This window comes from Anastrepha obliqua, chromosome 3, assembly GCF_027943255.1.
Source record: "Anastrepha obliqua isolate idAnaObli1 chromosome 3, idAnaObli1_1.0, whole genome shotgun sequence".
Classification (NCBI taxonomy): domain Eukaryota; kingdom Metazoa; phylum Arthropoda; class Insecta; order Diptera; family Tephritidae; genus Anastrepha; species Anastrepha obliqua.
In genome coordinates, this window is record NC_072894.1 from 76,929,068 (window position 1) to 76,945,179 (window position 16,112).

Sequence of the window (16,112 nt, forward strand, 5' to 3'; positions counted from 1 at the left end):
TCGTAGTGGTATTGAATACATAATATATCGAATTTTTTTTAATTTGAAATGCTGAAACACTCAACTGTATTCACCAAACACTGAACTGTAAAATATGCGTTTTTGAGGTGTAATCTCCTCCTTAAATCGGCTTGCCAATGGCAGTCTCGCTAAAACTATTTGGCTATAATACAATTACGAGGGGTGCCTTTTATATGTCGGGATTTGGCAACCCTGGTGTTGCAATCTGGCAACTGACAGCTGTATCGCAAAGTTTGACATTTTTTGGCTTTTACGTACTCAGAACGTTTTGAAATACCAGCGCTATTTGTGTTGTTTACAGTAACTTAAAAGATTCATCTAGGTCCAAAAATGGAATTAAATCGTGAACATTTTCGTGCGATTATTTTTTACAACTTTCGACGTGGATTAACCAGCAACAGTGCATGGATGAACTTAATTCAAGCTCGATCAAGGACCAGTGTTTATCGATGGTATGGTGAATTCAACCGTGGTCGTAGTTCACTCCAAGACGAATTTCGTGAAGGTCGTCCAAAATCAGTTGTTGTTCCGAAAACCATTGATGCTGTGCGCGAACTGATATTGCAAGATCGTCCTGTGACCTATCGTGAGACTGAGACAATCTTAGGCATTAGTGGGACCAGCATACATTCAATATTGCATAAACATTTGACTGTCAAAAAAATTTGTTCGCGTTGGATCCCACACAATTTGTCAATCGCTCAAAAAAAGGCTCGTGTCGATTGGTCGAAGGAAATGCTCAAAAAATACGATCGCGGGGCTTCGAAACACGTCTATGACATCGTGACAGGTGATGAATCATGGATTTACGCGTATGAGCCCGAAAGTAAACAGCAGTCGACTCTATGGGTGTTTCAAGATGAGCCAAATCCAACAAAAGTTGATCGCGCACGAAGCACTTCCAAGCAAATGGTCGTCTGAAAAACTGGACATGTCGCAACCGTACCACTAGAACAACGCAGAACAGTAAATTCTGAGTGGTACACAACCATTTGTTTGGCAGTTGTCTTCCAAGAAATTAGGAAAACCAATCGCCAAAGACGGATTACTCTTCACCAGGACAATGCGAGCTCTCACACATCGGCTCAAACAACTGCATTTTTGAGCACCCAAAACATCGAATTAATGGGTCATCTGCCGTATAGTCCTGACTTGGCACCAAATGACTTCTTTTTATTCCCGTACGTAAAAACAAACTGAGAGGTCAACGTTTTTCGACACCTGAAGAAGCGGTTGCGGCATTCAGAATGCATGTTTCGGAGGTACCTCATTCAAAGTGGCAAAAGTGCTTCGACAATTGGTTCAAACGCATGCTAAAGTGTATAGATCTTCATGGAGAATATTTTGAAAAACAATAAAGTGATTTTCGATGATTAAAATTTGTTTTTGTTCTCTAATCCCGACATATAAAAGACACCCCTCGTACTCCTGTGTTCAATTTGTACTCAAAACATTACTCAATTGAAATCACCAAGTACATTAAAGAAGTTCCTTCCGATCGTTTCAGCCCTTCGCCTAGCTAATGCTGGAAGGTTTTAGAATAGGTGTTGCATAGTCTTATCTGCCGAGTCGTAGTAACTTTGACAGACGCCTTAGCGAGGAACGGTCAATCTGGCAGTGTGGCCAATCAAGCCGTACCCATCGGGGTTATAAGGCGAATGTCCTGCCTGCTTAGAGACGTTGATCAGGCGTTGATCGCCTATTATTCGTTCAAGTGCCGGTCTTCTTTGTACAAAATATATTCATCTAAATTGTAAATTTTTAGACAAATATTGGGTATGCATTTTCATGTAAAAAATTTTGTTTGGTTACGGCTCTTGTTGGTTTTTCATATAACAAAAATTAGAAGTTGATTGTTTTTTTTTTGCAACGGTCTTGCGCATTTTCTTGCACAAGAAATAAATATTTATATGGAATAAAGTGCAAATAATCTTCAGAAAAAAGAAATTATTAAAACCTCAGTACATACCCGAAATTAAAGAAATTATTCTAACCGTATTTCTCATAAAGTGTTTGAACATATTTTATACCCTAGGTGCAAAGATCTTGTGATTTACAATGGTCTCCAACGGTATTAATTTGAAGAATATTGGTTTTCGTTTAAAACAAAATATTTGTTTTTTTGTATTGACGTGACACACCTCCGCGCGTGTCTCTACTGTCTCTACTTTTAGTGTTATTAATTGTAAAAAAATCTGAATTCACTAAATCGATGTAAAAGTGAAATATGTATGTAGTTTTTTTATACGCCACTGTATGTGCTTAAACCCAACAAGCACATGAAAAAATATTCTTCTCTAACGTTTGTTAAACTCTTAGTTGTCAAGTTAAGTTGCAGTTACAAACCTTATTCCTCAACCGGCGCTGAAGTGAATTTGTGAAATCATCAATAACTTTCTCGCAACATTTATATTTTTCTTGTAAATTTATTTTACATACAAAATTTTTATTTATATGTATAAAATAAGTTATAAATTGGCTGCTATTTTCGTTCGGAATTTACCTTTCTTGTGTAACCGAAATTATTGTGTCGGTATTTGAAACCCGGGCACGATACACCAAATAATAGAAAAGTTTTTTTCTGAAGCGGTCGCCTCTCGGCAAGCAATGACAGACCTCTGAGTGTATTTTTGTCAAGAAAAAACTTCTCATAAAAAAAGGATTTCACCATTTTTGGAAAAACATCAAGACACCATAAATTAGAGGAGGTCTTCGACCAAACAATCAACAAAAAGTGCATATATATGTATATTTACAGTCAACGTCAAAAGAAAGTGTATACCATATATTGACAAGTTTTGACTATTTATTTTTTTGAGTAGGTAAAAAACCACACTGATTTTTAAGCATTTTGTTTTGTGACAGTGGCCTTGTGCATTTTCTCCACAATTTTTTTACATGGAAGAAAAAACCGACCACCGTCAGCAGAAAAAATTGTCAAAAATCAACGCAATCATTTGAAATTTTCACTTTATTATACCAAAATTCAATAATCTATAAAACTGTATACCCGCAATTTTTCTAAAAATACTGACTAAAAAGTTTGAAATTTTGATGAAAATTTGCCGATTTTTTACAACTGCAAAGCTCGAAATATTTCCTCATATGGTTCTTGCTGTAGTATGAATTCTATTTGTATAAAAAAGAATTGAAATTGTAAAATAAATAAATAATCAAAACTTATCAATATGTGGCTTACATTTTCTTTTCACGCTGACTGTTTATAGTATATTATTTGATTATAGTAATTATTGAAAGATTTGCATAAATATAAAATTAATAAATATTATATGATAAAGAACGGATTCTTTCATTTGATACCGCTTGGAGAAACCCATTTGAGGTCAAGTGGAGAATTAATAATATCTCAACTTGATAACTAATAAAATGCCCATGTCAAAAAAAGTGCCTTTTAAGTTGAGAACACTATTCTTCACTTGTTGAGATGGTGTGAGAATTAACGTTGTGGATTTGAGAAAGCTATTTCTTATCCAATGCATCTCAAGTTGATACCAAACAGAAAGGTTAGTTGGGGAATTTCGCAGCATGTGTTTATGTGTGTATGTGCGTTCGCGCAAGCACCAGCACTTAAAATTGCCCTCTGGCACACGCTTCTGCTGCTGCATCTGCTGAACTTTGCGGCCACAACACTGCAGCACTACCACATTGGGCGATGAAACTGAGACCACCTCGCAACTGAGACATTCATTGGCTGTATTACATAACATAGTTACTGGCGTCCACTAGCTACCCTGACAGTCTTCATTTTTGAGGCTTTCCAGCATTACAAGTCAGCTTGAGCAAATTCCATTTCAGGCCAAAGTTGAAGAGCTGATTTTCTATGCGCAGCACTTGTACAAATGCCACTTGATACGTTCGCCACATGTGGGCCAGCGAGTGAGGAGTGCGTATGTTATATGCTCCATGTGTCATGTGTTGCATATTGCATATTGCAAATGAACATTTACATATCCGAACATATACATATACATATGTATGCTCATATATACCGCAGAAATATGTAATAATGTATGCATGTATTGAGAGGCCAAGGCTCCTTGCTTAAAAAGTTAAGTTGGCAACTGGTCGTCAGGCAATTATTTACATTTTCAATCCCGTGCGACTTTTCTACTTCTAAATTTTTTTCACGAACTTATACTCACACATAAAATGCATACTTAACACCAAAAATATGAATATGGAAAATAAGAAGCAGAAGAGTAAATAGTTTAATACAATTAGCGACATTAAGTGGCACCTAGAAAAAGTTGGCATTGCCTTGGTATATTAAATCATGTTTAATTTTCTCCCCGCTGCTGATTTAAATTTTTTAATTTTATTATATATTTTTTCTTATTTTTTACTCATTAGTAAATTGCTACGAATTGAAATGAAATGCAATTGTGGGACAGAAGGAGCAAGCGCGTTCGCTCCTCGTTTTTGTTGTATGTTTTTTTTATTTAGGGGAGAGGTGGACATAGAAGTACTTGTGTGTTTTGCCACGTGCTTTCTCCATGCAACTAAGTAAGCAGCAACAGGATTTACACTCTGGCAAAAAGTAATATCATATTCGTTTATTATAATAGATTTTCCATACAAAATTTAATAAAGAAATTTTCGGTTTGATGGTCGCAGCGGCTTCGTTGTAGGCGGTACGTCCTACTGGGCCATTTTTCGATGTAATTTTTCACATAAAAAGGGTTCAATTTCATGAAGAGTCAATTCGAGAGTTGGGATGGTATCGGGGCAGTAATCATCTTTGGTTTATCAGAGATTTCATTGAAAATGGTCGAGCGGCGATTTCGGTAGCCAGTCAATACCGCTGATAAGCGGGATGATGAAACTCTCGAACTTATCTTCCAATAAACACAATGCTTCGCGAGAAGTACGACAAGTGTGACATCCTCTTGACTCTACAATTTTAAGATTTATATCACCCATTCTAGGTGACAAAAAATTGGTTAAAATCATCCGATATCGATCTGCCTACTCATCCTAGAAGATGAAATCGCCGACTCAAAATCTACACCGAACTGATTTTTAAGAAGTGTAAATGAACCTGGTGAATCTCTCGTGGATAACTCCATCACCGAAGTTAGCGTACGGAGCGTCTTACAATTTCAATTCGTGGAATCGCGAGTATTCGAAAGTTAATAGCCACAACTGAATATACTCTGTGGACAAAAAGTAAGGTGAATTTGGTTGTAAAATGAAAAATCTTTATTTATTCTTGTAAATCAATTTCATCCCCTTCAAAATAATCCCCTCTCGATGAAATACACTTATGCCAACGATTTTTCCAATCCCCGAAACATGCCAAATATAGCCATCAGCACCTTCTTCGATTCAGCTTTTATCTCCTCAATCGACTCGAAACGCGTTCCCCGGAGTGGCCTCTTGAGTTTTGGGAGTAGCCAGAAGTCACACGAAGCCAAATCAGGCGAATACGGTGGTTGCGGAACGATATGCGTGGAATTTTTGGCGAAATGGTCACAAAGAACGAGTGCAGTGAGACGGTGCATTATCGTGATGCAAAAACCAAGAGTTGTTGGCCCATAATTCTGGTCTTTTTAGACGAATTGCTTCACGTAAACGACGCTTAACGCTCAAATAATATTCCTTATTAACAGTTGGGTAGGGTGGAAGGAATTCATAGTGCACCACACCACCAAAATCGAAGAAAACTGTCATCATGACCTTTATTTTTGAACGACTTTGACGTGCTCTTTTCGATATTCGCACGATATTCGCTTGATTGGTCGGTTGTTTCAGGGTCGTAAGCATAAATCCAAGTCTCATCTCCCGTAATGATGCATTTGAGCTTGTCCTGATAGTCTGAAAGCTTTGTTTCACACACATCAACGCGACGACTTTTTTCCAAGAAATTGAGAGTTTTCGGTACCAAACGAGATTTGACTTTTCGTAGGCCCAAATGGTCTTTCAAAATGGTTTTCACAGATCCTTCTGATATTCCGATCATATCAGTAAGGTCTTTAACAGTCAACCGACGATTTTTGAGCACTAACTCCTTCACTTTATTGACGTGTTGGTCATCTGTTGACGTCGATGGTCGTCCGGAGCGCTCCAAGTCATCAACACGTTCTCGACCCTCTTTGAAGTCTTTGTAGCACTTATAAACATTTTTCTCCGACATGGTCGAAACGTTTCCGCAGCCGAAATTTCATTCCGCAAACAAAATTTGATGGCACTTCTCTGCTCAATCAAATCAGACATTGTAAAAATCGAAAAATGCACTCTTGGTCGTTTGGTAAACACAAGCGTAAATATATTACTGATAATGACATTCACATGAAAGTTGGCCTAGATGTTATTAACAGTGCTGCCAACTCATGAAAAAAATAACTAGAGCGAAATTTTAATCTCGCGAAGTTTGACAAATAAATTCACCTTACTTTTTGCCCACAGTATATTATAATATATAGTGTATATTCTATACATGCATATTTTTCCCCCGTCGTTCGTAGGTGAAACATAGGGCTTAAATATACAATTTAAAATTACTAAATTTGTTTAAAACTAAAAACTTCGCTTGTCGTCAAGAGCTTGTAGAGCTTTTGCTTCGACTAATCGCCACCACGTGTTCGATGGTCAGTCGCGTCTGCGACTTCCTTGTGTGTTCCAGTCTAGAGCAGGTTTCGATATGTCTCCATTGGATTTCGTAAAGTATGGTAATCCATTATCCATTTCCGATGCCGAATTTCTAAGTGGGCAGGTGTTTGTTTTTTCATAGCTCAGAGATTGTTGCTGGACGCAGTGTGGAGCTAAATATGCCCATGATCTGACAAAGTCTGCGGTTGATAAAAACGTGTAGGCCATGTATGGCACGCATAGATCGCATCCGTATAACACAACTGACTTGACATTGAACTCGAATATTTTTAGTTCCATGCGCCTGGACTACACGACTTGCAGATATATCTGCCGAGTCGTTGTCTTTATTGATGCCAATCAATTAGTACCGAATATTTACAGAGGCAGAGCTTATGTTACAGTAATGCACACTATCTTCGTTTCGGCGATGTTAGTTTTCGAAATCCCAGCCCCCACGTATTCCATATGTCCATAAGAGAACCGCACCATTAACCGTAGCTAAAAGCTATGTGATCGATTTGGATTTTGGTGTTGTGATCTGGCGGAATCCATGTTGCAAATAATGACCCGCCTGCTATGGAAGGTTAGCTTAGATACAGTAACGGCAATGTGGGTTGACGCATAACACTGGACTACTGTCATGTTTCTTGCTCACGTGCGTAGCCTTATTGGTATTATCTTTTCAGTGCTTTTCATTCTAAGAGCGCTGCGGACCTAGGAAAGGCCAACGTTGGGCTCCCTACGCTGGGGAGGAGAACTTCTGAAAAGAAAAGCTTCTGGACAGTTGTTATGGGGACTTCACCCGAATCGGGCCATATTCTCTCAGACAGACCAAGTATTAGAACGTGGTAGCACTGAAACTTTATCCACAGCTGCAGTAATGTAGATGGTGCTAACAGTGTTCGTAAATTTCATGTGATCTGTTTTTCATGCTGAAGTGAGTCAACAGTTGTTTTTTACTTTGGTTTTGTAAATCTACGAGGTTTTAAGACGGGTAAGGGATTTGCCCTTCGCATCAGAGCATTTGGAAAGGTTATACCACCGCCTTTTACTCGGTCGACAAGCCTCGTAGGCGAAAGGCACAGGGGACACGAAGCTTTTCCTATAAATCGGGTGTTTTTTAAGAGGTCGTAAACTTAAAGTGCTAATACAAGCCAGAAATATGGTTGGAATATTTTTATTATAATGTGACAGATAGTTTAACAATTTTTGAATATGATATCCGGCATATGTCCGCCGCCGCTATGAATTACATGACCTATTCGATCAGTCCAAATTTTCAATAAATCTGGCCGTATGGCGTCAATGGTAAAAAACGTAAAATGGACGATGTGATCTTTGAACTTCGCGATAATATTCATTCGTTTCAGAGTACATTTGCACAATTTGGAAGCTTGATTTCGGAATTAAACGATTAATCATGTCTTGCCAAAACTTACTGAATAGAAATGCCAATACAGTTTGTCAGCTGCCAAACCTTCGTTATCGATATCGATAGTTCTCATGCAATTATAGATATACGCACTGCTAATTCTCAAGTGCACCTATTGGAGAACTCTTTATTAACCGCTTTCATTTAGTTACACAATATCATGCATTTTTGATCACTACAAAATGGCGCTTTTTACAAGTTGGTTTCTTTAAGAAACTTAGGGCGGCCCAGTAGTCTAGCACACGTGATTTTAAGAAATTTTTGGTATTTTTGTTTTGTGTTTGAAGGTAAAAAAAGCATAACGATATTTACAGAGTCTTTAAAAAGTAATGTCTAGGTTTCAGTAGGGAATAATTCCTAGACGGTATAATTTTTTTGAAGTTTTTTTTGACATTCTTCTTGTAGGCAGATGTAACAACGATAAAACAACGCGATACAACTATTGAAACTTATTCTCAAAAAGGTCCAACATATTACAAAATTCGTAATTTTTTTGGTGGAAATAATCGTCCGAATGAGTCGACAATTTAAAGGTTAAACTTATTCTGAAAGAGGCGCAACACATTACAAAATTCGGAAATTTTTTGATGGAAATAATCGTCCGAATGGGTCGGCAATTTAAAGGTTGGTGAAAAAATTTCAAGAAACTGGTTCTGTCGAGGAAAGAAAAGGGCGGTCAGGCCAAAAACTGGACGTTCTGTTGAAAAAGTGCAAAGAGTTGCTGAACAACTTTCAACATCGATATCTCAACAATTAGGCATTCATGAATCGACTGTTTGGCGGATTTTAACTGTGGACATTTAAATTATGTAATTTTTCACACATAGTTGTTAAAGGCCGTATTTTGAATAAAAAAAGTGCACCCCAAAAGGATACAAATTTTATACGTTCTATTTTACAATAACATCTAGGCGCGTCCTTTCAAACACCCTTTATTATTGTACTAAAAAGACCTCCGAACTTTAGCTGCGCAGGTTTTAAGTCACAGAGAAAAATAATCTCAGACATGTGATTTCATTTCGTTGAATTTTAAGGCTTTAGTGGAAATTTTAAAAATGTTAAAAAGAACCGAAGGTACTTCATTTCATAAAACTCTTAACTATAATTTTCAACTTTGAATAAAACTCAGGATTATTACCTTATTTTCGAAAATGTTTTTTTTTTTGTTTCTTATTATACTGTAGCCTAAAAATAAACCAATTTTTTTTAGAAGACCTGACGTGGAATGGCTCTATTCCAAAACCAATTGGTTAAAATTTTTATGATTTTAGGTGAAAACCTTCAAAATATAAACATACATAATATCGGTAATTTATGAATGTTGGTGGCGAGTGTAGATTTGACGAGTATATTAAACTACTTTTTGAATGGAGCCATACTATTTCAGCATGGCTTTAAATATTCAATCAAAATAGGTAGTAAATACTCATACTTCTATGAGAGAATATGAGCTAGAATTGCCTTTTGCTATTATTTGGCTGCATTTTTCGTCATAAAATTTTTGGAATGTAATTTGTAATTACGTACATTTTTAAAAACATGCTTTGGGAAATTTCATTTTTCAACACACTATACATTTGTTCAATATTTGAACACAATTCCTGTGTAAATATTAAACTTCAATTAAAAATACTCCTTTACATATAACTTCTCCCACTTCTTCTTTTTCTACTTTCATGTGTAATTGCAGCTGGCGTTCAAGGTGCCCTGCCTAACAAGCGGCGCGTTGTTGTCGCCCTATACGACTACAAGTCGCGCGATGAATCTGATTTGAGTTTCATGAAGGGTGACCGGATGGAAGTAATCGACGACACTGAATCCGATTGGTGGCGTGTAGTCAATTTGAACACACGTCAGGAGGGTTTGATACCTCTAAATTTTGTCGCCGAGGAGCGTAGTGTGAACAGTGAAGAGTGAGTATACATACACACACATATGATTTTCAGAGATTTAAAGATTTATTGATTAAAAATAAAATTATTTTCTCTTTTTTAATATTCGCAGTTGGTTCTTTGAAAATGTGCTACGAAAAGAGGCCGATAAGCTCTTGTTGGCGGAAGAGAATCCACGCGGTACATTTCTGGTACGCCCCTCGGAGCACAACCCCAATGGGTATTCGTTGTCGGTGAAGGACTGGGAAGATGGACGTGGCTACCATGTGAAGCATTATCGCATCAAGCCACTCGACAATGGCGGCTACTACATTGCCACAAACCAGACTTTCCCTTCGTTGCAGGCGCTGGTGATGGCCTACAGTAGTAAGTCAACAATTACAAATACAGTGGTGTTCAGATGAAGGTTACCAATAGTGAAGGCGCGGACAATTTTTTTGTTTTTTTAGGAGCAATATAGCTTTCTTTTAATAAAAACTTAGTTTGCGTTTGGCGGCCGCTGTAGTGGAATGGGTTGATGCGGGAAAACGGAGAACGTAGGTTCGAATCTCGGTGAGAGGTCAAAATGAAGAAAAAGTTTTTTCTAATAACGGTCGCCAGTCGGCAGGAAATTTCACACCTCCGAGTGTATTCCCGCCATGAAAAAGCTCCTCATTAACACAAAAAATCTGCCGTTCGGAGTCGGCTTAAAACTGTAGGTCCCTTCATTTGTGAATCAACATAAAGACGTACGCCACAAATAGGAGGAGGAGCTTGGCCAAACTCTCAAAAAGGGTATAAGTGCCAATTATAAAGCCTAGAAGCTAGGAAAAAATATATATTTTTTCAAGTTATAATGTTTAATACGGTATTTGTTTTAAGTATCTTTCCGAAAATTTGACAGCATTGAATTGATAGAAGTCAAAAATAAGAAAAAAGTATTTCAAATCAAATCTTTGTACGAAATTTGGAGTTCAGAGTGGTAATATTTTCGAAAATCCTCTGTGACAATCGGTGGGATTTTGTAATTCGGAAACAAGAAAAAAATTCAAATAATGTCTTCACGAAAATTAGATTTCAGAATATGTATTTTTTTTTTTCGAAAATCAAATTTCCACAAATTCAAAAGGATAATATCAATAATCCTTCCAAACTATGTTAATTTTGAAAACATAAAGGGATGATTTGAAATATTATCTTTGATTTTGCTGATGGTGACATTCATAGCCACTACTGTACAAGTAAATACAAGAAAGCAAACTCATTTTGCATGAGGTCATTTGGATCTCAGTTATAGTACACCTGTGTGTGTGTAAGTGTTTAAATTGCTATTAATTTCCGCAGAAAATGCACTTGGCCTTTGCCACATTCTGTCACGTCCGTGCCCGAAGCCGCAACCACAAATGTGGGATTTGGGACCGGAATTGCGTGACAAGTACGAGATTCCACGCTCCGAAATTCAGTTGATACGCAAATTAGGACGCGGCAACTTCGGTGAAGTATTCTACGGCAAGTGGCGCAACAATATTGATGTCGCTGTGAAAACACTGCGCGAAGGTACCATGTCGACACAGGCGTTCCTGCAAGAAGCGGCTATCATGAAGAAGTTTCGACACAATCGACTGGTGGCATTGTATGCTGTATGCTCACAGGTGTGTTAATGTTGTTGCTTTTCGTTTTTTTGTTGTTTATTTTTATGGTTTTTTCATACTCATCACATTTTATGCGCTCTTATTACAGGAGGAACCCATTTACATTGTGCAAGAATACATGTCTAAAGGCAGCTTATTGGACTTTTTACGTGAGGGTGATGGCCGCTATTTACACTTTGAAGATCTTATTTATATAGCCACACAAGTGGCATCCGGCATGGAATATCTCGAATCGAAACAATTGATACATCGCGATTTGGCCGCACGAAATGTGCTAATCGGCGAGAATAATGTTGCAAAAATTTGTGATTTCGGTTTAGCGCGTGTTATCGCTGACGACGAATACTGCCCCAAGCAGGGATCGCGTTTCCCTGTGAAATGGACCGCCCCAGAGGCGATAATCTATGGCAAATTTTCAATAAAATCCGACGTATGGTCGTATGGTATTTTGTTAATGGAACTATTTACCTACGGACAAGTGCCATATCCAGGCATGCATAGTCGAGAAGTCATTGAGAATATCGAACGAGGCTTCCGCATGCCAAAACCAACTAATCATTATTTCCCTGATAATATTTATCATCTACTACTACAATGCTGGGATGCGGTGCCGGAAAAACGACCAACATTTGAATTCTTAAATCACTATTTCGAGTCGTTCACTGTGACGTCCGAGGTGCCCTACCGAGAGGTGCAGGACTAAGCAGCGAACATAGTAGCACTCAAACAGCGGCGAGAGTGCTGCAACATTGCCAGTGCGACATATACATACATAAAAATATACAAACATAAATTAACTAGATTTAATTTTAAGCCTTTTAAATTGAATTGAGAAGTAAGCCGCATAAGAAAGAGATATAAAAAACAGACAAAAAACAAAACAAAAAAATGGAATGAGAAAGTGAAAGAGATGTGGAGTAGCGCTAACGGTTGGCAGCAAAATAGAGGTGCATACACACGCATGCTACATATACGAGAGCGCTGACATTGTCAATGATGTACCAATTGAAAGACAATTTTTACATTCAAAACAGAGAATAGAAAAAATACTGCTACATACTAAATGCTATTCTACATTATATACATTACATATAGTACGAGTATGATATATACGAACGTTTATGATAGTATATGAGAAACAAAAACAAAACAAAAAATATTTTACACTTGATAAGCGAAATCTTTTATAATTTATATAGAGGTATTTATGTAATTTTAAGCTTATGGCAAATGAATTGTGCTATATGAGAAAAGCATTTAACAAAAATACAACAACCACAACAATAAAACTTTTAGTCAAAAAAGCTGCAAAATTAAAAAACATCTTAAAAAATTCCAAAACGAATGAATATAGTAATTTTTTGAAAGTATTTATTAAATTTATTGCGCGTACGTAGCATTCTATTCCTCTCTACCTCTTCCGCTCTCTCGCTCTCTCTCTTTCCCTCTGTCTATCTCTCTATTTAGCGCATTATTAAATAATGCCCCTATTTTAATTTTATTATTTACATTATTCTTGTTAATTTGCGTTCACGAGTGCTTATTTTCTTCATTCTATATATTATATACATTAATGTAGTGTGTAGTACTTAAACCTTATATTGTTGTAAGTTTACTGAACATTTTCCGAATATTTCCAACTGAATTTACTATACTATTGTACTCCTTTAAGAACTAGTTTATATAAGTATGTAACAAGTTTAATAACCAATACAAAAAGTGTGCAAACAATGGTACTGCATTTATACATACAGTTTATTTTTAGTATACTACACCGCATATACAACACGTATCTCTTAGATACATATACATGCATACAGACATGTGCATCATTTAAAATAAGTAAATAAGTAGCATTTTATAAAAAGTACGCTACCGAAAGAACAATTAACCTTTAACGCTATGAAAATAATACGTAAGCCATTAAGCATGAATTAGTGGTAAAGAGCCGTTTTTAATGTTGCTTTAAAAATAAGTTTATGCGTTTTATTCGCCATTCATTAATCGCGACAAGTTAGTTTACATGGAAGTCACTCACAAGCATATTCGCAAATATTTGTTATTATAATATCCTAAAACATTATGTACATTTTTTACGCCGATTGCTGTCGTATACAGTGAAAAAGTGAAAGCGAGGCCCAAATTCGGTTCTGCGTTCTTGTGCTTGACGAAGCAATGCTACCGGAACGTCCCGGTTTTATATTCAAAAAAGCATAGATAAACCAGCAGCAAAAAAAAAAAAAATATTACAACAACACCAACCAATACAATTTAAGATATCAATTCCGCCATCACCCAGAACTTGAAAACCTGGGTTGTTGTAGCAAAAAAAGAGGGGCCAGCACTGCCACATGTTAGCCACAATTTTGTATTGTTGGAATTTGGTATTTGCGGAACGCATTCACTTTTTATGTAGTTAAATTTTCAATCTGCGTTTAGGTAAGACCAACTTTTTGAAATCTTGACTTTTTAGCTAAGTTATAAGTATGTGTATGCAACTTGTTGTTGTTGTGTTTGTTGTTGGTTTTGTAGTGAATTTTGCTGGAGTGACTTCCTTGTTCAGCTGTACGTCCGGGTCATTCCGGTAATGTAGAATCGATGTGGAAGGCTAAATCAAAGAACGAATGAAGACAAGAAGGTACATATATTTACCATTCTCTGCTGCTCAGACTCACCGAGCTTTTGCAAAAGCCAATTGATTCACAAACCAGTTATTTTTTTACGTGGTGAAATAAGGCAGTTGCGCTTAGGTAGTAAAACGAGCTGGTTGCGACTGCATCTTGTTGTCCTTCCACTTTCTTTGACGATTCTATTTGGGAATATATGTAAGTCAGTTGTGGTAAATAAACTTTGGAAAAGTTTTTTCGTACTTTATTTTTGTCCTACTTGTTGTTCCTATGAATTCGCCTTCTTGAGTCACAGTTTTGTGAAGATAATATCGAAACATGCTTTTGATATTTTATTATTATATAATCGCTTGTTGTTGTTGTAGCAGCATAAACATTCCCCATACTTACATACGGGGACTGCTGCTGGAATGACAGTCCTTGGCTGGATATAAATCCCGCTCGTTTCGGTAACGTAGAACCGACTGTCGTGGAAACAACAAGCATATTTTGTTTCGACAAATTATAATCGCTAGCAGATTTTAGTGGATAGTGAATGGCGAAAAAAGAATTGCATTTTTGTAAACAACTTAAGCGTGATAGAAAAAAGGGGAAAGTTTAAAATGCTTTTCAGTGAAAATTTAACTGTAGTTTATTCGCAAACTAAATTTTGGTTTAGCTGAATATGAGATTTAAATTTCCATTGAAAAAAATTAGCCCTTCCTCGCTGTTTCACTAACCCAGTTCGTTATTTTTGAGCAGATGCAAAGTGACGAAAACTAAACTCGAAAATTATTTATGCCACTATTTGCAAACCCTACTAGATATTTGTTTCATTTATTTGTTTCTTGAAAGTTAAAACTGCGAAGTTACGGCTCTTTATCCCTACACTTTTGATATACTGGCAAACATATAACCAGGCACCCATTGACACTGTCATCCTCTTTGTTTTGTATAGTCACTAAGGAAATATTTTGTCTTTTTTAACTTTTTTTTAATTTATGGCAGGTTATATCCTGAATTTTGTAAGTAAAGTAAAAAGAGTAAAAAGTAAAACTGAAGTCGGAATGCTTAGTTTTTATTTTATTTGTATGAAATATATCTGAAATTATTTTTCCGCGGTTCTCATTTCCATACATACATACATACATATATATTCATATATATATATTTTCAAACACTACTTTCTACGCACTAGATAAACAGACGTTAGCTTTACAGTGGAATGAAACGTTATGGGGTGTGTAAATAAGCTGATCAATCTATTCCTGGGCTATCCGATAGAAAGTAGAAAGAAATTGAGGAACATAACAGACCAAGAAAACTTAAATATTTTGCAGAAGCGAAAAATGAGTAGTGGCAGTAAGTTTCAAATTACAGAACTCTATATTTATTTTTATATTATTATTTCATAATTTTTGTTGCTTTTTAACACATTAAGCTGTAGTAGACGCAATTAAGTTTTTAATCACAGCTGAGGAAATACAGAAGATTGCGCATAACAGTGAATTTTACAGCATCAGTTGTAGAGTAGCCGCAATTTTAGAAGTTTACTGAAACTCTGTTTACTGCAAGCGACTAATTTCTTTTTATTCTCTGCCAATGTTAATATTAACCTAGCCTAACTTTTCATTTTTATCTTCTTGTTGTTGTTTTTCTAAATTAACATTACAATAAAATTAATCTGCAATTTTTCTAAAGGCATTAAGCTGAACCAATTTGATCTGTACTAACGAATTAAGCAAGAAAAGTTTCAAATCGTTAGAAACCAAAAATAATTTTTTATAAAATGTTTTTTTTTTTTATTACACCCTTTTTTCATTTATTTTTAATGGAATGCATAATATCCCAAAAAATTTCAAAGCAAAAATGTCTAGTCGATCGGAACAAAATTGACAAAGTTATGAGTATTTCAACG

General features: G+C 36.3%; 1 protein-coding gene across 4 annotated transcripts in view; it reads left to right on the forward strand.

The window, feature by feature from the left end:
- Nucleotides 1–15,255, forward strand: part of LOC129240706 (tyrosine-protein kinase Src64B) — a 175,547-nt gene extending 160,292 nt beyond the window's left edge. For all 4 annotated transcript variants that reach the window (XM_054876663.1, XM_054876659.1, XM_054876662.1 and 1 more), the window contains 4 exons: nt 9,756–9,978; nt 10,070–10,323; nt 11,281–11,588; nt 11,677–15,255. In XM_054876663.1, the coding sequence (XP_054732638.1) occupies nt 9,756–9,978; nt 10,070–10,323; nt 11,281–11,588; nt 11,677–12,291 (1,400 nt within the window). In that variant the 3' untranslated portion in view covers nt 12,292–15,255. The remainder of the gene's footprint in view (nt 1–9,755; nt 9,979–10,069; nt 10,324–11,280; nt 11,589–11,676) is intronic.
- The last annotated feature ends 857 nt before the right edge of the window (nt 15,256–16,112 follow it).